The 21,943-nt window shown below is 35.7% G+C and overlaps 3 protein-coding genes across 6 annotated transcripts; all 3 read left to right on the top strand.

Annotated features, from left to right (window-relative positions):
* Positions 1-3,044: 3,044 nt before the first annotated feature.
* Positions 3,045-7,027, top strand: LOC149023249 (tropinone reductase homolog At5g06060-like). Its single transcript, XM_089142769.1, has 5 exons — positions 3,045-3,234; positions 3,348-3,555; positions 5,640-5,856; positions 5,964-6,070; positions 6,488-7,027. Exons 1-5 carry the CDS (start codon positions 3,146-3,148, stop codon positions 6,674-6,676), a joined length of 810 nt encoding a protein of 269 aa, XP_088998895.1. The 5' UTR covers positions 3,045-3,145; the 3' UTR covers positions 6,677-7,027.
* A 639-nt stretch (positions 7,028-7,666) lies between these two features.
* LOC149023248 (tropinone reductase homolog At5g06060-like) lies at positions 7,667-11,303 on the top strand. The gene is made up of 5 exons (XM_089143806.1): positions 7,667-7,897; positions 8,004-8,211; positions 9,070-9,286; positions 9,406-9,512; positions 10,590-11,303. Exons 1-5 carry the CDS (start codon positions 7,809-7,811, stop codon positions 10,776-10,778), a joined length of 810 nt encoding a protein of 269 aa, XP_088999932.1. The 5' UTR covers positions 7,667-7,808; the 3' UTR covers positions 10,779-11,303.
* Positions 11,304-15,508: 4,205 nt separating this feature from the next.
* LOC149023247 (tropinone reductase homolog At5g06060-like) lies at positions 15,509-20,081 on the top strand. Of its 4 annotated transcripts, none has more exons than XM_089143805.1 (6): positions 15,509-15,674; positions 15,868-15,961; positions 16,108-16,315; positions 18,075-18,291; positions 18,401-18,507; positions 19,770-20,081. In XM_089143805.1, exons 2-6 carry the CDS (start codon positions 15,885-15,887, stop codon positions 19,956-19,958), a joined length of 798 nt encoding a protein of 265 aa, XP_088999931.1. In that variant the 5' UTR covers positions 15,509-15,674; positions 15,868-15,884; the 3' UTR covers positions 19,959-20,081. The 4 variants fall into 4 exon arrangements, with proteins under 4 accessions (XP_088999931.1, XP_088999930.1, XP_088999928.1 ...); XM_089143804.1 differs by having other exon boundaries at positions 15,509-15,712; XM_089143802.1 differs by having other exon boundaries at positions 15,509-15,756.
* The last annotated feature ends 1,862 nt before the right edge of the window (positions 20,082-21,943 follow it).

Genomic DNA, 21,943 nt, shown 5'->3' with positions numbered 1-21,943 from the left:
CTTAGGGCCGAACCACCCATTGGTTCTTGAATTATTAACAGAACCTTAATTAACAGAAACTCCTTAAGTGTCTTAGAAAACAATTATAAGGAACAATTAATTGGTAGGTAGGGTTGCGAATTAAGCTTGATTAAATATATAGAGCTCTTATATATATAGTTACAAGGGCAGCCCATATAGGATTGAGATTCCTATGCCTATGGTAAGATTGGTCAGGTCTTGGTTCGGGTCTTGGGTTGAGTCGGTCAGGTTCGGATTAAATCAGTCTAAGTACAGTAAGTTGAGTGGGATTTCAACTAGATTTAAGTTAAAAGAGTTTAGAGAAAGGTATTCATAGAATCTAAACATAAGAGATATGCTAATATCCTTTTCATAGTATTTCCGCTTTTAAAAACAAGTTTTATCAAACACGTAAAGAAAGCGTTTTTCTTCTAAAAGCAAGTAAAACTGTTTTTAATATTTTTTTAAATAAGAAAACTTGATGGGTTATCACACCAATCTTTAATATATCTGTATTAAATATTAACCGAGCCATGGGAAGGGAAGCTTAACTGGAAGTCAACCATAACATGGTTTTCTTGTCTAGAAATGTGGTTTTTAAGTTACCCATTTGTCTTCACATATCTCACCCCGATCAGAGATTAAGAAAACCATTTTCATTTTCATTTTTTTTATAGTTCATCCATCCACCAAGACATGGAATCTGGACAAATAATGGACAAATGATAATTACAAGCTTGGAAATTCTGAGACAACTACTAGCCTTCTTATTAAATGCAAGTGAGATTGTCCTTTCTTTATGGATTCTACCTAACCTGTCTTTTTTTCTCTATTGTATCCAAAGCAAGACAGATCCCTTCACTGTCTTCTTTTCTCTATCATTAAAGAAATATATAAAAATAATAGTCTTATAAAGGTGCAACCAATGTATATATATATATATATATATATAATATATATATATATATATATATATATATATATATATATATATATATATATATATATATATATATATATATATATATATATATACTATTAAAGAATCCCCATAAACCAGCCACGAGCAATTAACCAGAAAATGTATAACAATAGTCAAGAAGACCATGTAAAAAACAGGGAATATGGTGAGAATGAAGAAAAAATATGGAGATAATACAGCTTTCACAAGGGGTTGGTCCATTTGACAAAGACCAACATCTTACAATACTTTCTAAGTTTGAAATTCATAGAAAGGAAGTGAAATTTTTAAAACCTAAGTGATAGTTTCTTTCTTCTTAGTTGGTTAAATGACGCTTAAAACTCCTAGAGAACTATCTTAGGGTAGTTTCGAATCAGTGAAAGTAGTTTTTGTTAAAGGTTGATGGTTTCAGAGAAGTGGACTTGGGATTACAAAAGTTTACAGAGATCAAAGTTTTGAACCCGAATACATTTCGGCTCTTATTGAAGTACCATCTTGTTGAGATTCACAATGATAACTTGGTCTATCCAAATAGTGCAAAATTGATTTGGGTTGGGCCTAAGATCGATGTTTTAGACAAGGGGTGTCAATTGGTCATGCTCAATTAGAGTGATTGCTACTTATATAATTGCGTTGGGCCTAGATGGCTCGAGCTCGGCTTTAACCAAGTAAACTAGTTTGTTTGGTTGCAATGAAAATGCAAGTATTTTGATCTAATAGGATAATTAATTTCTCTAGGTAAAATAATTTAGGTGTTTGGTTGGTAAGACTATTATTGTTCCCCAAGTAGAATAATTTCACATTTTCAAATAAAATATATATATTTAATTTACCTTTTCCAAAATATAAGTACATCATAAACTCAAGGGATCTCAACTCTATCTTCAATGAAAGCTCTATTAGGTAAAAGCAAACTTATTCTGCCTTATACCTAGCAAGCCCAAATTTACAAATGTAAAAAGTCGAGACTATCCACATGTTTTGTGGGATGAGGAGAAGGACATGAATGTGTATGTTTGCAATACATTCAATCGATATATATGCAAAAATGTAGGTTTAATGACAAAACATATGATGTTCCAACACAAATACGGCGCTCTAGGAGATTTGTGCATGTCATGGGATACTGGTAATAATGGGGGAAAAAATTAATTTATACAAATTTTTTTTAAAAAATTACATTAATTTTATAGCCAACCAAACAACTTGGTAAAATTATCACTTTACTCATTTTGCAATCAAATAACATAAAAGAGAAAAGGAATTCCTTTCGGTTTACTTTGCTCCACTTTCTTTCATTTCCCTTTCCCATTTTCCTTGCATCCAAGCTTACTTGCTGCTTTACTTCTTTATTAGATTTTATTCATACTTGCGTCAAAAGAAAATACTTTCTGAAAGGCCCAGCCCAACACAACTTTGGTGTCATAAACATTATTTGGATCAATAAATCAAAAAGGTCCAAGCCCGAAACGAAAGCTTACTAGTTAAAAGTGTTGGGCTAGGATAAGACCCACACTGAGACCACACATTTTCCTTTTTGATTAGGAAAAAAAAAAGGAACATTCAAGGTTTAAAGTATCGATATCAATTATCTTATCGGTTAGATAATTTTAAGAGACGTATAATCCTGTATCGAATATTGTATGAGTTTCAATTGCCTTCCCCGACAGAGGTTGACCAGAATTAGAGGATCCACAGAGTTAGGCTAATAGGGTTTTTTTTAATATATTTTATTATTTTTTATTTGTGGGTCTTACATAATTTGTGGTTGTAATACTATAGAGAAGTGCTCCCCGTCATGAGAGATGATCTACACTTGTATCATATAGCTCTGGCTAATGTATTTTATGTAATTCAATAAAAAAATTATCGAGATTTATCATATTGGTTTAGTCAAATATAGATACGATCATACGACTAGTATTTCAATGGTATGGTGCGACCGTGCGATATAAGCCTTGCCAACATGCCACGAGTACACCACCAAATAAAACATGCCACGAGTACGCTTCGTCATGCTGCAAGCGCGGCGCGCAAGCGCGGCGCGCATCATCCCTTTTTAAATCGTTGCGAAGAAATCATACACGAATTGGATACATCTGTATTCTGATTTCTGAGTAGGTTATATATCTACCTTCTTCCATATCCAAGGTGCATTGGGTATAGCACGGTTGCAGAGTAGAAATGGCGGAAGCAAATGTTAGTTTTATGGACGGTCGATGGTCACTGAAGGGAATGACTGCTCTTGTTACTGGAGGAACCAGAGGAATCGGGTTCGTATTCCTTCTTCATTTTTCTTTTCTTTTGCAGAGATTGAGACCCAGAAAGAGAAAATTCTCTAGATTTTTTCGAGTTTTGTTGAAAATGCATGTTTTTGTTTTCCCAGGCATGCCGTCGTGGAGGAATTAGCCGGATTAGGGGCGGCGGTGCATACCTGTTCTCGAAACGAGGTTGAACTCAACGAACGCTTGAGTGACTGGGAGGGGAAGGGTTTCCGAGTTACGGGTTCAATCTGCGATGCTTCATCCCGACCTCAACGAGAGAAAATTATGGAGACTGTTTCCTCTGTCTTCGGTGGCAAGCTCAACATCCTTGTAAGTTTTGTTTTCTTTCCGTTTTTCTATCTTCTTTAGGTACTTCGGGCCTTCAAATGGGAAAGAGATTGTTCAGATTTTTATGCTGTTAATTTGATATCTCGATAACTACTGAAGAAAATGGCATGGCATAAGAAGATTTTGGTGGGAGAGAGAGATTTCGGGTGCATTCGATAAGCCACTGAACGTATGTGTGAGATAGAGATAGAGGGTTAATCAGTTGAAGATTTGATTCATTTTGTCTGTCACTAGTTTCTGATTCTGAGACAAGGTGTCTCATATTTTTGGAGAGTTGTCCCGATTTTCTCTGAGTGGCTTCTGGTTATGAGGCAAGGCATCTCACTTCAGCAACTATTGCAAAACGAGCCAGAAAATGGTAGAAAATTAAGGAATAACTAGAGTTGCACAAGCAAATCAAAACAGTATCAATGATATAATGCTAGGCAGTGTCTATTACTAACCATCTAAGTGCAGGTGGGAAAGATATACTGTTGAAAAAAAAGAAAAAAGAGGCAATGATTGAGATTTTCAACCCTGTTCTTGTGAGTTTAACAAACTTCAGCTTCCCTAGGTGGTGGTATTGTTATGTGGTATATTTTCTTTCCCGAAAATAGTTTTCTCTTTTAGGCATGCCAATGGAATGTATTTGTCAAGGAGCATCCTTTCAATTGGTTCTGAGTTTTTGAATATCTACACTTTTATACATTAAGAATCATCTTCTCAAAGTGTCTTGTTTTCAGATGTCGGCATGTTTTTAATTAAAAATAGACTAATTCTTTGAGTAGAAGATTTTTTTTAAGATGGGGGGGAGAGATGACCACTGTTGGTTGATGTTCGCTGCAATAAGGACATGATTCTGTACTATCTAAATGATCTCAACTCCATCCTACTAATTGTATCTCAACTAAATGGATATTTTCTTAAAATGATCTCACTACGGGCAGATCAGACAAGTGTTACACATGTGATTAGGTCATTTTATTTCATTCTTAAAGTGAGAAGAAGGAAAAGAGAGAAAGGTGGGGGGGGGGGGGTGTGGAGGAGGCTACTTTCTGACTTTTGGTTTTTGTGATGAAGGCTATTTTACCATGTGGTAGTGGATTCTTTCCAACTATAAGAAACATAAAATTGATACTCATAAAAACATGATCCATGATTCTGAAGTTGTTCCTGAAGCATGATATTACTTCTGTTTTTTTTTTTTTTTTCCTTTTACTTTTGAATAAGTAAAAGATAAAAGAACTTTATAACAATAGAGATTGCCCAATCAAACAACTATAAAAAGATGCTGCAATATATCCCATAAAAATTTATAGGTAAGAACTTTGCACCTGAAAACCAGCTTGTAAGTTAATAATTGAGTCCTATCACTTTTTTTAATGTCTAACTGAGAGGTCTTTTATGCTCCAGAAGAAAGAGTTCATTTCAGCATCCGTCTGCCCCATAGGTTGGTTTGCATAATTATCCAACCCCCTCCGTGTACTTCTATCCTCCAGAGAGAGCTTTGTAAATAATTCTGCTCCCTATGTCAACTATTGTTGCCAGTGTGACGGTGTCAAGGTATCAAATTTTCAGGTGGGAGATTTCAGCTAAGCTGAGCCAAACTTACATAATTAGCAGAGTTGAAAGTCATTCTCAGTCTTTGAGCAAACTCACAGAATCAAAGTATTTTACTTACATTTGGTTTTAACTCCAAGAGCAATGTTATGTGATCCAATGGAGCTGTCTACATGAGTCAATGGATATAAGTTTTACCAATGTCAAGCTTCTCATATATTATTGCTTGATTATAAAGAGTGTTCTTCACAAGCATTGGTTCTTATTGGTTACGATTAGCCATATGGCACTTTTCAAGTATCTTGTTCTCGTTTATCTTTTCATTTTCCCTCAACTTCATAAGAGGGTTTGGTTCAGGGTTTAAAAACCAAAAATCAAGATCTGGATCCTTGGTTGATTCCAATTTAATCTGAAGGATTTTCCTCGTAGGATTGGCCTGAGACGGATCTTCTGTCTGTCACTCTAGCCTAGCCTGGTACAAGTATGTCTCCTAATGATTAAAGGTTGTAATGCATGTTTTTCTGCAGATAAATAATGCTGGTATGAATATAAGGAAGCCAACCATCGAATACACTGCTGGAGAATATTCAACTGTGATGGCTACTAACTTGGAATCTGCTTACCATCTATGCCAACTTGCTCATCCTCTTTTAAAATCATCTGGAATGGGAAGCATTGTGTTCATCTCCTCTGTTTGTGGTGTTGTGGCAGTTGGTTCTGGCACTATTTATGCAGCAACCAAGGGTAATACTTCTAACTGAACCTATGTATTACCATCTATGAGAAATTTGCCATTCAAAAATTGTAGCATTTGATTGGAAAGTTGTGAGATGATCTGTTTGTTTCTCCAGGAGCAATTAATCAGCTTACCAAGAACTTGGCATGTGAATGGGCAAAAGACAATATTAGGAGCAACTCTGTTGCACCTTGGTATATCAGAACTTCTCTTGTGGAACATGTAAATTTCTCTCATCTTGCTAATATGCAATTCTTGTCTTACATTTAGGTATCAAAATGTTATTGTTGAAAACCAACTTCAAAAAAAAAAATAAAATTCAAACTGGTTGGTTTTCATGAGCCAGCCATTTTTCTGACTGCTGCCATTTCAGTTAGCTAGTTTCCTTGGTTTAGAATTGAACATACAGGAAATTGGCCATTAGGATCATTCTCAATATGAAGTTTAAATGTTGCTTGTGATCCACTTCAAAGTTACTAGCTATGTTTATGAAGTTTCCTACTGTAATGATTGCACCATGGAACTTGGCCGAGCTTTCAATGTGTGCTCTATGCTTTAGTACCTTTATGCACTTTTAATTCGTAACCATGTGTAACTTGTTCTGCTTAATGATCTTTCATTTTGCATATTTTCTTGTAGTTGCTTGACAATAAAGAGTTTTTGGAAAGGGTAGTATCTCGAACTCCTCTTCGGCGTCCTGGAGAACCAAAGGAAGTATCCTCCTTAGTGGCATTTCTTTGCCTACCTGCTTCTTCATACATCACTGGCCAGGTTATCTCTGTTGATGGTGGAATGACGGTTAACGGTTTCTACCCAACTCAAGATTAGAGGCTACAACCAGCAATTTCCCCCTCCAGGCAGAGCAAATTGTTTCAGTTTTTTACTTTTCCTGTATGCTTATTTCTGTCCATAAAATGAAACATAAATCAATGTACATGCTATTTCTCTTTGAGAAAAATAATGCCATCTTCTAGGTAAGTAGGTTGGCAGACATAACCTGTTTCAACTCCACGTTGTTCTGTTTAAAATCAAGCTGCTTACTTCACCATCTCCTCCCCCAAAGAAAAGAAAAAAAAGTCCAAAGGATTTGAATACAGAACTTGCTGGTTATTTACAAATTAACTTATAGAAGTTTGGCATGGCATATGAACTTGTTAGTCCTTTAAATCTTCATTTGATCTCCTTGTGCATATCATTGTCTATCTTTTTCCTTTGCACAACCAGAGGTCGTTGGGCTGGTTATGCCCTTGGGTTTGTGAGAGCCTGGCAATCATATAATATGAAATATTTATAAGGATTTAAGTCCAAAGCGTATTAAATCCAGGGTGAGTGGTCCTAAACAACTAAGAGGAGTTCAACACAATTTTTTTTTTAGCAGGGTATAATCTTGTATAGTGATATGAAATTGTTCGATTACACTTTCATTGAAAAGAACCACTTTAGACCAAATGCATTAATGTAATAATTTATTATTTTTTTATTTTTTGGATAGGGATATTATAATGTAGTTTCCCATCAATGAGGTGATTGGTGATTGAATTGCTTAATAGGTAAGCATTTTATAGAGAGAGATTCGTGGTTGTAAGAAAAACTGTTTGATGAAAATGTGTGGATTTGAAATGCATTAATAAAATTTTGGTTATATAAAATACATGGTCCACATCAAAGATAGGGAAATGATTTTTCACCCTTAGAATGTTTTATTAGAAGAGTGCATGTTCTTCTAAAAAGTTATTGTGTAAATTTTGTGTTCTACACTGCTACTTCCATGATGGACTCGTGGCGGTGGATGAGAAATTCTTTAAAAACTTGTTGGGTTGTGGGTCCCACGCATAAAATATGACTTCAGTAGTGGCGCGCATGCCTTGTTAATTGTTCAGATGAGAATCGATCGGACCAAAAGTTCTGAAAATAATTTGATTCTCAGTGGGCAGCTATAGAATAGTTGCAGAGTAACAAAATGGCCGAAGCTGGTAGCAAAATTATGGATGGTAGATGGTCACTCAAGGAAATGACAGCTCTTGTCACCGGAGGAACCAGAGGAATTGGGTTCGTATTCTTTCCCTTTACAGAAACAAATTTTAGAGAGAGTACCCAACCAGAACAAGAAACGTGAATTAGAAGAGTTTCTGGGTTTTGAGTCTCTATGTTGCAGGTATGCCGTTGTGGAGGAATTATCTGGACTAGGGGCAGCCGTGCATACCTGTTCTCGAAACGAAGACGAACTCAATGGGTGCTTGCGTGACTGGGCAGAAAAGGGTTTCCGAGTTACTGGGTCGGTCTGTGATGCTTCATCTGGACCTCAACGAGAGAAACTCATGGAGACTGTCTCCTCTGTTTTCAGTGGCAAGCTTAATATCCTTGTAAGTCTTGTTTTCTCTCCGTTTTTCATCTTTGGGTACTTCAGAATATGTTGCTATTAAGTTAGAGATTGAACATCGAAACCGGGTAGGAAATGAACTTATCATAAAACCCTTGCAAAGAAGATTTTGATGGGAGAAATGGTGAAAATATAATATAATCTTGATATTCAAGGAGCCTGAAAGCCATTGGGAATTTTTTGATGGCCTTTCGCATGATTCTAAGCAAGTGTATGAGTTTTCTGTTTTCTTTCCCAGAGAAATATACGATTATCCATAACAATTAAAATGCCATCACTTAGATTCGGAGTTATCGAATGGGAAAATGTCAACAAAGGTAATTCCATACTTGTCTGCAAAGAGTTGAACTCTGACCTCAGCTTTTGAACAATTCACAAGAGCAAACTAGTTTTGCTTGTATTCTTGGTCCAAAACTTTTATTTTGGGTTTTAAATTTTCTACCAAGAGCAGTGATATTTGAACCAGGGGAAACTGCCTTCATGAGTCAGTAGCTTATAAAAGTTTTAATTGGAAATCTTCTCATTAATGCCTGATTAGAAATTAGTTGTCTTCACAATTAGTGAATTATTTTAAGTTTTAAGTAGGCATACACCTGGTTGTTATTATTTTAATTTTCACCTGAATTTGTTAGGGGTTGAGGTTTCAAGATAGGTTTTAAAACCTGGAATCTGAATCCTGACTGGTCCCTGGATGATTCAGATACTGATCAGCATTGGTTGATGTGATCTGATTCATAAAAGCTTGGTTCAAGTGCCTCTCTCTCTCTCTCTCTCTCTCTCTCTCTGTGGCTCTTCTTTTTTGATGAATAAAGTATGCAATACTTGTTCATCTTCTCTCTAGGTAAACAATGTTGGTACAAATATAAGGAAGCCAACCCTCGAATACACTCCAGCAGAATATTCAGCATTGATGGCTACCAACTTGGAATCTGCTTTCCATTTAAGCCAACTTGCACATCCTCTTTTGAAATCATCAGGAATGGGAAGCATTGTATTCATCTCCTCCGTCGCTGGTGTAGTGGCAGCTAATACTGGCAGTATTTATGCATCAACAAAGGGTAATTCACCTGACCCGATGCTACCTGTTATCATGCATGAGAATGTTTGCAGTTATAAAATTGTGGCATTGTGGCATTTGATTTCAAACCATGGGGTGATCAATTTGTTTTCTTTTCAGGAGCAATCAATCAACTTACAAAAAATTTGGCATGTGAATGGGCAAAAGACAATATAAGGAGCAATTCTGTTGCACCTTGGTATATCAGAACATCGCTTGTGGAACATGTAAAATTCTCTCATCCTGCTATATGTGCAATTTTGCCTAGTGTTTGAAACCTGGAATGTACACCAAGGGCTTGGCTCAGTTGTTGGCAACTAACACCTCTTAGTAAGAGGTCAAGAGTTTGGCTCTCTCAGGGGGTATACATATTAACCCCCCCCCCCCAATAGATATATATGAAGCTCCTTGTGCCCAAAAAGAAAAAAAAAAACCTGGAATGGCCTAGTGGTCAAACAAGGGCCTACTCTCATTCTGTTATGTCTGCAAATCAAATCCTTGTTGCTGAAAACAGAAATCAAGACAGTTGGCTTTCCATGAACCTCTGAGAACCATGTGTTCAGTTCCCCAGTTTCCATGGATTAAAAATTAGTAGTTTGTAGCCATATGAAGAACCAAACCTGCAACCTGCTATTGATAAGTGACCACTAATCTTTGCACTAGAAAAAATTTTGCTGCTTAATTCGTTCCCTTTTTCCTTGTATTCTTTCTTTGTTTCCCCCTTTTTGTTTTTTTTCTAGATTTTGAATATATATATATACACACACACACATATATATATCTTTATATATCTTTTCACTTTTCAGTTTATGCTGGGAGGCCATCCAGCAATTGGCTGAATAGTCTAAAAATATATTTTTACTAGACTGATGATGGCCTCTATCAGAGAACCCTGGAACCTTGTCCATTTTAAGCATAATCTAAATGAGAATCTCTCTAATGAGAACCTCTAAGACAATAACTAGGTGGCTTTTTAGCCACCCCTATCCTTTTTTCTTGATCAAACATGGATTGCATGTATTGGCCATCCATAGATGTGATTCCATAATTATGTAGGCAGGAGAGTGTCCAAATTGGGTCATACGGGGTGCAGGGTCTAAATGTTGCTTGTGATCCACATCAAAATTGCTGGCCCTGTTTTTGAAGTTTTTAATTTCTCAGTTCACACAAGTCAATGTGATGGAAACCACAGCACTTGACTTATGAATTATCTGATTTGCTTATCACTTTTGTGCACCTGTAACCATGGGTAACTTGTTCTGCGTTAATGAGTTTTTACCTTCTATTTGCATATTCTCTTGTAGTTGCTTGAGGATAAAGAATTTTTGGAGAGGGTAGTAACTCGAACTCCTCTTCGACGTCCTGGAGAACCAAAGGAAGTGTCCTCCTTGGTGGCATTTCTTTGCCTTCCTGCTTCCTCATACATCACTGGCCAGGTTATCTCTGTCGATGGTGGAATGACAGTCAATGGTTTCTACCCAACTCATGATTAGAGACTAGAACCTCTCTCCATTCCTCCGGCAAGTCGTTTAACCTTTCAGCTTTCCTTACATGGTTATCTCTGCCTGTGGAATGAAAGATGAACTACATGTACTTCTGTTACTTCTGTTCAACACAGTAGTGTCATCTTTTGAATAAGCAGGTTGTTGCCAGCAGATGTAGCATGTTTCAGCCCCAAATACTAGATTACAGAACCTTTTTTCCTTTGCAACTTATATAAGCTAGCATGACAACTCCATGCACATTATTGTTTTTCTCTCGCATTTTTATCAGGTAGAACAACTGTATCGTTCTCTTAATGTATCCTACATAATCTCTATATTCAAAGCACTATGGCAGATCATCTACAGGTTTGAATTCACGGCTCTAATGCCTGAGCTTTCAGAGCTGTCCCTTACAGGATACAATCAAAATCAAAGAGGAGAAAAAAAACATGTTTTTGGTATTTGGCATACACAAGATGCTCACTTGTTAGAATCAGAATACCAAAGGCACCGTATAGATAGACCAATATCAAATAATAATATTCACTTTTCAAAATACGAATTTTTCTACTCCAAACCCAGAGAGCAAACTCTTGTTTTAATTTTTTCATTAATACTCTTAAATTGTTCATAAGAGTGGCATACTTTCATAAGGTCACTTCTGAAGGAAAAGAGTTGTGACTCCCATCAGGGGCGGACCCACTAAGGGGCCGGAGGGGGCCACGGCCCCCACCCAAATTTTTCAAAATTTTTATTAATTTCTTTAATTTTTGGATTTTTATATTAATTTCTTTCATTTTTCCATTTTTTTCTCGTCTCACATTGAAGTCCCATCATAGATAAAATTTTAAGCGTACTAGGGTACATCACCTCTAGTTAAAAACTAACTCCTCAATTCATATTTATTCTCCTCACTTTTTTTCTCTCACATCTTTTCTTCTTATTTATTCTCTTCTCTTTCTATAAATGTGGATTAAATGAAATTTTTGAAAAAATTTTTTTTATTAAATATTCAAAATGTCATTTATAATTAGAAACTTATTCCTCAATACCTATTTATTTTTGAGCAAATTGCAATGACACCCCAAAATGGATGCTTTGCTGACCCCCTTTATTAAAACACAAACACCCCAATTTATTAAACGCACTAGTCTATTCTGTTAGTGAAACTGTTAGTCCATTGTTTGTTTTTCTTTAATTTCAAAAATACCCTTACTAAAATATGAGGAAAAAAAATTCTAAATAAACATGTAAAATTACCCAAAAAACCTTTAGAAAAGTATTAGAATGATTCAAATAGGTGGGTGAAGGGAATCCCTTCACCCATCTTCTACCTCTACCCATCTGTTGGTGTTAGGGTCCAACATCGGCCATGGAGAGGATGGGGGGTTAGGGGCTCTTGACTAAGGGGATGCAGTATTATATTATTGACGGAGTTTTCACCAAACTTGGCTCACTACTAGATCCGTGGCGGCTGCCGTGTCTCCAAGTAATGGAGAAGCTCCTCTGGTTCTCAAGATCTCATTCAAGTAAATCCATGTTTCTCCAAATTTACGAATCGATCTGATGCCAAGAGAAATTAAAGGTTCAAATTAAGACCGAGAAGAACCAAAAGATTGAGAACTAGTCTGTCGGAGTACGATGCATTGAATCATGGCAAAGAGATTTTATTTTGAATCTTGTAGGGACCGGCAACCCAAATATGTCGAGACATTAGCATGCCTAGATGTTGACTTGAAAGAAAAAGATGTCAAATGGATCTGACCCTAAATCATTAAGTTGATCGAAATTCATTTTATGAGATTTCCTTGGTTGGAAACAGCATTCAAGACATGCTAGCATAAACTGCATAAACTTTAATCTCCGTCAAGTTTCTCTTAGTTTACTCTTTGGAAGTGGGTTACATTAATCTCACACACTGCTGTTTGGATTCTCTTTCTCCTTCGATCCATTCCAGATGATTTCCTTTTTGGGTCGTAATAAGAAATCTAGGGTGTCGAACGGTGTGAGAAATAGGCGTGGGTTCCCGAGGGATCGATCATTGGGCGGCGTTTTGAGAAGAAGATGGGTGAAGGGATTCTCCCTTCACCCACCTATGGTTGGGTGAATCATTTTAAATGCTCTAAATATAAGGATATTTTTGTCATTTTATTCTTTCATGAATTTTTCATTTATTTTTGATAAATAAAAATAAGATTGATTAGAGAATAAGTTTGATAGAGAAGGGTATAATAGTCTTTGTGATAATATAACTAACCACTCTAACAGAATATGACCTATGTGTTTTTCAAACATAAAGTGGGGTGTCAGTGGTCTCTATTTTTGGGTGCCAATGCAATTTGCTCCTTATTTTTTCATATATCCTCTCTCCTCTTTTTTTTTTTCTATTTATTCTCTTCTATTTCTTCCTTACTATTTATTCTTCCCTTTTTTGTAAGCGTGGCTAAAAAAAATTTGGGAAAAAATCCTCCGGACAATTAGATTCTCTTTTTCTTTCTCAATTTATTGATTGTTTCTTTCTTTTTCTTTTTTGTTTTCTTTTGATTTTATATTCTTTGTTTCTTTATTTCAGTTACAATTTTTGCTATTTGATTTTATATTATAATTAAAATGTCTATAGTTACTAAGGTAATTAAGTACCATTGGTTTGCATCTCTTATCTTAAATAAATAAATAAATGATTTGCATCTGACTTCTTAGGGTTGAAGCCTTAATAGGTATTAGGTAAATTTCTATGAATACAAAATAGGTAAGCTATTTGATATTTTTGTATTGATACAGGTAAATTTGGTGAATTATTTACTTATTTCTTGTTGAAAAAAAATATCATTATTAATAATTTACATATTTTTATCAAATATGTGTAGGCCTCACAAAATATATGTGAGTCTATTAATTAATACAATAAAATAATTCATAGGTGGGACCCCAATGGGTCTTATAAGGACCTACACAATATGTGTGCGAAAAACCATTGGTGTTTCCCCAATCTGGACTTCCATTCTTCGCCCCCCCATATTGAATCTGGTTCCGCCCCTGACTCCTATAGCAAATCCTTCGCCCCCCCATATTGAATCTGGTTCCACCCCTGACTCCCATAGCAAATCCTAAAAATGGTTTTCCGGATCATAACCCATGCCTTAACCCATGCCTCTAAGTCCCATCATAGATGAAATATATTGAATCTGGTTCTGCCCCTGACTCCCATAGCAAATCCTAAAAATGGTTTTTCGGATCATAACCCATGCCTCTAAGTCCCATCATAGATGAAAGTAGGGTCCAAGGACCGTGGCCTCAACCAAATATGGTTCGATCCAACTCGGCACATGTGTGTGATCCATAGTTAACTCTCTATCTGCATGCACCCCACTTAGGAGCAATCAATGTATACATAATTAATGTTATCTTTAGCTCCATCTGATGTAGGATTAAATAAATATGATAAATTAGGTTATCTTATAAATGTCAAATTGTCAAAATCTTTGGGTCGAAATCTTTACAACAAGACGAGTCCGATAGAATCAAACAAGAATCCTAAAACATAACTAGGAGATATGGTTTTAATGTTTTTAAAACATATATAAATAATATATTATATTATATTATTTGTTTGTAAAACAAAATCCAACGTCACTTCATTATGGTATGTTTATGGGTGGCTTTGTAATTAATTTTGGGCGTTTCTTAGTGGATATCAGTTTAGATTTAGCCGAATATTATTGTTTATATCATTAAGATTAAGAAATTAATGTATATAAATACAAAGAGTGGGAAATTTAAAAAAATAATCAGAAAAGAGATCTACTTAAAATAGAAGATTATGGTGAATGAGTTAGAATAGAAGATTACAAATTTACAATAAGAGAGTTACTTATATAAGATTAGAAAATTTTAAAAAAATTATTTATAATAAAAAATTACAGTAAATGAGAGAACCACTTAGAATAGAAGATTAATATAAGAAAAATATTTAGATTAAAAACTTAAAATAAATAACCCACAAAAAATACAAGATGTACACTTCATAAGTGACCTTTTTTTATTTTTTGTTTAAAGTCTCGAAGATCTCATGGCTCATGAGGTGTTCGTCTTCTAGTAGAGGATAAATTAATGTTAGATTCTCTTAGTACAATAAATTATATTTGGGTCCCAAAATAATTAGCACTGTCTCTCTATTTTAAATTTTTTTAAATTTTAAATATGAAAAAACCTAAATATCCCTTTGGTTGTTTAACATACCCTAAATACTTTATTGTTATCAATATATTGATGGGTGAAGGGATTACTCATTCACTCATTTTCTTCTTTTTTTTTTTTTTTTGGCCAACACTCATTTTCTTCTTTCACTAGGTAAAAAAAACAAAAAAAAGGAAAAGAAAACCCACCATACTTATCCATTAGCTTTAGGGTTCTACTTTCATGAGTTCGTAGTATCGTTACTAATGATTCTAAAACTTAATCCACCTATATGATTGATAATGATAGGATGCCGGGGGTATTTTAGTCCTATAGTATTAAAAATTAATGGTAAGAAATGTAGTTAGTTATTTTGGGACCTGAATGTAATTTATTATGGTCAGAGATTCAATTTTAATTTATACTCAACTAAGAGTACCTATGTGTAAAAAATTCAAAATAAAATTGACAATATCTCTTTCTGTTTTTGTAATTAAAGCACTTTATATATAGAAAAAATCTCTTTCATTTTTGGTAAGAAAGGCGCTTTAAAAAATCTCTTTCTTATTTCTGGGCAAAAAAATTGACAAGATCAAAAGCGCGGTGGTTTCGCATTTATAAGGGAAATTCGGAGAGCAGTTGTTAAATTTAGGTTAAATTTTTCAAAAAGTTACACTTTAAAGTTCATCGATCATCAAATTCAGAAACATCTGGTGGTTTTTTCCGAAGGTAAGGAAAAAGAAACGTCTTGCCTGCAACAGTTGAAGGTACTCACTCTGAAGTCTCACTACTCTTCCCCGAACTCATCCAAGTATTCCATTCTGGTCTAGTGAATTACCCCCTTCAATTCTTGAGTTGTGTTTGTCTCTCCCCTTAGTCTTGAATTCTTGTGTTCTTATTGGTGATAATCTCTTGCCTTTAGTTTTATTTATATTTTTAATGGCGGAAGCAATGGATGGTCGATGGTCGCTCAAGGGAATGTTCGCTCTTGTTACTGGAGGAAGCAGAGGAATCGGGTTCCTATTCCTTCCCCAATAAGAAACTCTCTTCTTTGTTTTTTCATCTTCTGGACCCAACCAAAAACAGAAGAAAATTTTATAGAGTTTTTAGGTTTTGATGGAATTAAAGTGTAAAAAGCTTTTTTTTTTTTTGGGAGTGACAGGTACGCGGTTGTGGAGGAGTTAGCTGGATTAGGTGCACACGTACATACCTGTTGTCGAAACGAGGATGAGCTCAAGAGTTCCTTGCAGGAATTGGCTTCAAAGGGTTTCCATGTTACGGGATCATTATGCGATGTTTCGTCTCTAGCTGATCGGCATAAACTCATAGACTCAGTCTACGATCTTTTCAGTGGCAGGCTCGACATCCTTGTAAGCTTTGTTCTTTCTCTGTTTTCTGTCTTCTTTAGGTACTGTGGCCCTTCAAATGGATGAAGGAACATTGGATCAAATCGCCTGTTTTCACTCATCTGCATAGACTCAATCCAAATTTCGACTAACTCTTTAGATAGATTTCTCCCCCTCTTGTTCTTTCATGGACCTTTGGCTACCCAGATTTTGCAGGTTCTCTTATTTTTTTTGTTCTTTACTCTTGCTGTTCTTCTTGTTTTACTTTTTAAGTTAGGATCATCAGCCTCCCGTTCTGTATTTCTGGTCTTGCTGTCCATATTTTTGTTCAAAAGCAGTGTTTAAAATCAGGAGGCCATATTTAGTCACTGTATTTCTTCTAATATTTTCTACGGGTTTCATGGATGAGAGGTAATTTAAGCCGGCTATATTTGCTGTCGTTTGTTCGTTGATTCTTGAGTTTTTAACTGTTTTCTCAACTGTAAGGGTTAATGAAAATATTTTATAATCTTTGAGTTTGTAGTCATTGTTTATACACTAATAGGCATCTGTTGGATCACTTCATGGCATAAATTATTAGTAATAATCAAAACGAAAAATGAAAAAAATGAGGAAATACAGAGAGTTGGGTAACCAGTGCAGAGGATTTGGTCTGGAGTTTTTAGACATTAATGATATCGTGAGGGGGTGAACACTACATTTGCTTTAGTTTTAGGGATCAGAGGAATAATTCAAGTGGGTTGCATAACTTCTGTTCTTTCATTTGTTATTGGAAAAAGTGGAAATTTGATTTTGGAACCTTTTGGAATTCTAATCAATTCAATTAGCATAGGAACTCTAGAACTCTGATTTGTTCAATTGGTGAATACCATTAGTCTTGTTTACCATAAAGAATGGTGGTGGGGAGGGGGGACAAAGAGAACCTGCAAAATCTGGGTGGCCAAAATCCAGGGAAGAACAAGAGGGAAGAAGAATGAAGTCGACAACTGAGAAGAATGGAAACAAATCTTGGACAATCATGTTTAGAACCAGGTCTTAAAAATGGGTTTTTTTTTGTTAAAACGGATCATAAGATGGGTCACAAGATGAGTCACTTTCACTTAAAACCCTGCCTTCTAATCTAAGCCGTTTATTAAGAATACGCCACGAGGCAAATTGTGGTGTCGCACTGCTGTCCACAGCAGGGAGATGTGCATAGCAGAGGATTTTTTTTTCCCAAAAAGAGATTGTAGCAATTAATGCTGAAAAGCGCATTAAACTTGATGAATTGGAGCCACTCCGCTGAAATCTTGCTTATGAGTTAACAATAGAGCTCTATGACTCTATCACATAGTGAGATGAGTAGCTGAAAGCTTTCTTATGTTCCAGTTAGAAGAGGTGGTTTTAGCATCAGACCAATCAGCTAGTTTCGATAATTATGTGTCACCTTCTGCTCACTTCTCATTGCCAAGTTAATCTCTAACTTTATGAAACCTGCCAGCTGAAGTTGCTTTTGATTTGGTTTGTTATTTCTCAAGAGTAAGGATCTGAAAGAAAACTTTTTCTCTGGACAGCCACCTAGTACGGAATTAATGTGTGTTCATGATCATCTAGGAACTGATGAGATTATAGTTTTCTGTTAAGGTGTTTGTATTTTGTGACTCAAATTTCATTATCAGTTTCTTTTAAGGGCTGTTGATTTGGTTTACTGTTTAGTTTTCAAATCTTTGAGACAGAGTCTCTTGCTCTCTCTAACCCATTTCTTTTGTATTCAAAGGTTAATGCTTATTTATCTTTTTTTTAGGTAAACAATGCTGGTACAAATATAATAAAGCCATCCACCAAATACAATAGTGATGATTTTTCAATCATGATGGCTACCAACTTGGAATCTTCTTTCAATTTATGTCAACTTGCACATCCTCTTCTGAAGGTATCGGGAAAGGGAAGCATTGTATTCATCTCCTCTGTTAATGGGGTTGTGGCAATTGATACTGGTAGTATATATTCAGCAACTAAGGGTAAGATACCTAAACCAATGCTTGTTTATTATTGTCTATGAGACAGATGATGGTTGGAAAATTGTAGCATTTGATTTGGGAGTTGTGATATGATCTATTTGTTTTTCAGGAGCACTTAACCAACTTGCGAAGAACTTGGCTTGCGAATGGGCAAAAGACAATATTAGGAGCAACTCTGTTTCACCTTGGATTACCAGAACATCACTTGTGGATGAGGTAAAAAAATAAAGTATTCTCACCATAGAGCCTTCAATTTCCTAATTGAAAATAAATGTGAATCAGGTCAATTTTTTTTTTTTTTCTTTCAAAAAATACCTACTAAAGTGTGATGTTTTATCAAAGCAGCCATAACTCAAACCAAGTGTCTTTGTTCCTTTCCTTCTCAATGTTTAGTCGGGTTTCAAAAACTATGTTTTTTGTGACATGCATATGGTATCCATCAAGTGTCTACTTCTACTTCTTTCTGTTTGATGTTATGCAAGGTTATTGAGACCAACCGAGCACTCTATCCCATTGATATGAATTTGGTCAGTCATTTAGGCTGTTGGTTTTCAATTTTGTAAATCAATTGGGAGCAACAGGAGAGATACTGGAAGAACCTCTAGCATATTTTCCAATTATATATTCCAACATATAGTAAACAATTGAAAAAATCTTTTCCAGTTCTGGAAATGTGAACTAGAGGGAAAGGGTGCAAATTGTTAGAAGTTGAAGATCCTATTCTTGTACTCCAGTTTAATTTATATTTCATGGCGCTGGTTCTGTAACATTAAGTATCATTTGTTATGCTAGATAAAAAGTTGGGTGGGAAAAAAAGGGCTAGGAAAAAATAAACTTTTCCATGAAATCCCAAAGCATGCTTTGCTTGGTTTGATGTGGTAGAAAAGTGGGCAGACAAGCTTCCTTAAATTAAGCCTTAAATTAAGGAATCCTATCTTTTGACGTGGCATGTCACTTTTCCTACATCTTAGAAAGCTCACCACTCTACATCTCACAAAGTGCTACCCCTTAGTTGCCCCCCATCCCCTCCAGGGATGGATCCTTCATTGGTTATCCCAAAAAGACTATTTACGAGAAAACACAAAACCCTAATTCCATAAAATTATAATTTTACCCCTATACAAGTAATTAATCAAAAACCCTGTTCTAATTATAAATACGATCAAATTATAATCATATGGAACCACAAAATACAAGACACCCAAACCCAACAGGATACAATGATGTCTTGGAGACTAGGCTTGAACATTGATTGTTGCTTATTAACCACTTGAAAATTATTGGCTATATTTTTGTAGATTTTAGTTTTTAAGGTCACACATTAACATAGATATGTTAAGAGCATCATAACTTGATCATTTGGCTGAGCTGCATTTTCTCTTCTTTAATTTAATATTATCTGTTTTTGTGCACTTGTAACCGTGTACAGTATTTAATTTTTTTAATTTCCTTTTCCCTTTTGCATATTTTTCTTGTAGTTGGTGAAGGACAAAGAAACCTATGAAAGGATAGTCTCTCGAACTCCCCTTCGGCGCATTGGAGAGCCAAAGGAGGTATCTTCCCTTGTGGCTTTCCTTTGCTTACCAGCTGCCTCATACATCACTGGGCAGGTTATTAGTGTTGATGGTGGATTGACAGTTAATGGCTTCTATCCAACTCATGATTAGAGATTACAATCTACAACTACAACTACCCTCCATCCACTGTACATTTCTTACGCTGTTATCTCTTTCCATGGAATTTCTCTTTTCATTTATATGCATTGGTGCACTTTTTATACCAAATCGTAGGCTGAGAGTATCAAGTTTAATTTTAAATAAAAAAAAACTTCAATAATCTTGTGGTTGTTTTGTTTTTTTTCAGCCATTCATCTGGTATATTTATGCATTGCTGTGTAGGGTAGATGATGTTTTTTTTGGTTGGTTGCATGTATTGTGTCCTTTAATCTCAAGGTTGAGATTAGATAAGACAAAATTTCAGGCAAGTTGTAAAATGTTTCTAATTTACCCCCGGGAGTGGTGGTCTAGTAGTCCTAAGTTCACTCCCAAATGGTTTGGTAAATCTCATGTCTCAGGTTTGAATCCTCTTTACTCCTGTTTTCTTGTATTAGGACAGTTGTGTGCTCTTTGGCTTGGGCATAAGTGCTACCGGCTTTGTCGGCTATACTAGGCCTCCGGTGGGGCTCCGCTGACAGGGCCAGTGCTGATGCTGGTAGTGCACAGGGCTAATGTTTGTATAGGTCGTACTCGATAAAAAGTCCAAACATTACCTAGCGGGGGGCGCTAGGTCGCCCCTACTGCATCCCCTCTTTTTTAATTATAAAAAAAAAATGTTTCTAATTTTGGATTATCTTTAGATATTTCTACATAAGATGTTAGAACTTAATTATAAAGCTACAAACCAGCCTCAAATGGACCCTCAAATGGACTACACGTCTGATAACCTCGAGTTGGCATTCATTCTTTAGAAGTCCTTTTCAACACACTGTCTGGAAACATTATACAGATTTTGAACAATCACAATCATTTTCTGCATTTAATTTTATCTTTTTCATATGTATATCTGAGAAAGAAAAAAAAAGGGGAAAAAAAGAAAACCTAAATAGTCGAGGAAGAGGCTCAGAGACATTATTGTCTCATTCGTCAACCTTTATGGGGCCAGCCGGTCTGTTTCACAGTGGTTTCCAGCTAATCTCTTTTAGAACGTTGAATGCGACTTTGGTAGTTTGGTCCAGTTGTTAAGAATCGGGATTAGATTAATTAACCATTTATTAGTAGCACACTTGTAAGTAAGAGATGAATCTGACACAAGAAATATTGTTATTAGTGTAATTAATCTTAAGCCGTTTGTGTCATTCATAGCTTTTTGGAGTTAATTAATTCTCGCATTATCGCTTGTCGATAATTATGCTATGTACGTATTTTAAATTAATTTTAATTGGTAATAGGAAAACTTTATTAAAGAGAAAACCACGCATACACCCAAACATCAAACAACAAAAACAAACTTAAATACGGTGAAGGGCCTAGCTGTACAAAAAAGCATCTTGCGTTAAAGCGCCCTCCTTAGCCAAAGTATCGGCAAACATATTTGCTTCGCAGTTGACATGAGCAAGAGATATAAAGTCAAAAGATTGGAATAAACCAAGGGTATCAGAAATGATAGGAAAAAGTTTCCATGGAGCCTCAAGAGCCGGTTTCTTGACGGATGGCAATCAAAGCATGGTTTTCACTTTCTACTTCCAAATGAGTCAATGCAAAATCATTCGCCCAAATTAAGGCTTGATGCATTGCCATTGCTTCTAGGTAAAGAATATCCCGGCGAGATTAAGGCTTGACGCATTGCCGTTGCTTCTAGGTAAAGAATATCCCGGCATTGCGAACCATTACCAAAGTCAAACAGCATCTTTCTTCAGTTGTCCTGAGCTACACCGCCAAAGCCCGCTAAATTTTCTCCTTGAAAAAGGAGCCATCTACATTGATTTTAATAGCTAGAGGGGGGCAAGGCGGGACCCACTTGATGAGTAAAGGGCGAACCATCTTGGTCTTCTCCTGGTGACAATAAGAGGAATAAAATTGTAGACCTTTCCATATGTGGAAACTATGAGACACAGTGGGCTAGGAAAGGAGGCATCAAGCTGAGTATTATAATT

Source organism: Hakea prostrata, chromosome 2 (assembly GCF_041222555.1).
Source record: "Hakea prostrata isolate BN-2017 chromosome 2, UWA_Hpros_2, whole genome shotgun sequence".
Taxonomy (NCBI): Eukaryota; Viridiplantae; Streptophyta; class Magnoliopsida; order Proteales; family Proteaceae; genus Hakea; species Hakea prostrata.
The sequence above is the reverse complement of the archived record's forward strand: the minus strand, read 5'-3'. Positions and strand labels throughout refer to the sequence as shown.

Bases quoted from the DNA above. Each gene is read 5' to 3' on its own strand.
- LOC149023249 (XM_089142769.1), top strand. From the start codon at position 3,146: ATGGCGGAAGCAAATGTTAGTTTTATGGACGGTCGATGGTCACTGAAG. The intron at 3,235-3,347 runs GTTCGTATTCCT...TTGTTTTCCCAG, and splicing joins GGAGGAACCAGAGGAATCGG to GCATGCCGTCGTGGAGGAAT. The intron at 3,556-5,639 runs GTAAGTTTTGTT...GTTTTTCTGCAG, and splicing joins GTGGCAAGCTCAACATCCTT to ATAAATAATGCTGGTATGAA.
- LOC149023248 (XM_089143806.1), top strand. From the start codon at position 7,809: ATGGCCGAAGCTGGTAGCAAAATTATGGATGGTAGATGGTCACTCAAG. The intron at 7,898-8,003 runs GTTCGTATTCTT...TCTATGTTGCAG, and splicing joins GGAGGAACCAGAGGAATTGG to GTATGCCGTTGTGGAGGAAT. The intron at 8,212-9,069 runs GTAAGTCTTGTT...TCTTCTCTCTAG, and splicing joins GTGGCAAGCTTAATATCCTT to GTAAACAATGTTGGTACAAA.
- LOC149023247 (XM_089143805.1), top strand. From the start codon at position 15,885: ATGGCGGAAGCAATGGATGGTCGATGGTCGCTCAAGGGAATGTTCGCT. The intron at 16,316-18,074 runs GTAAGCTTTGTT...TCTTTTTTTTAG, and splicing joins GTGGCAGGCTCGACATCCTT to GTAAACAATGCTGGTACAAA. The intron at 18,508-19,769 runs GTAAAAAAATAA...TTTTTCTTGTAG, and splicing joins GAACATCACTTGTGGATGAG to TTGGTGAAGGACAAAGAAAC.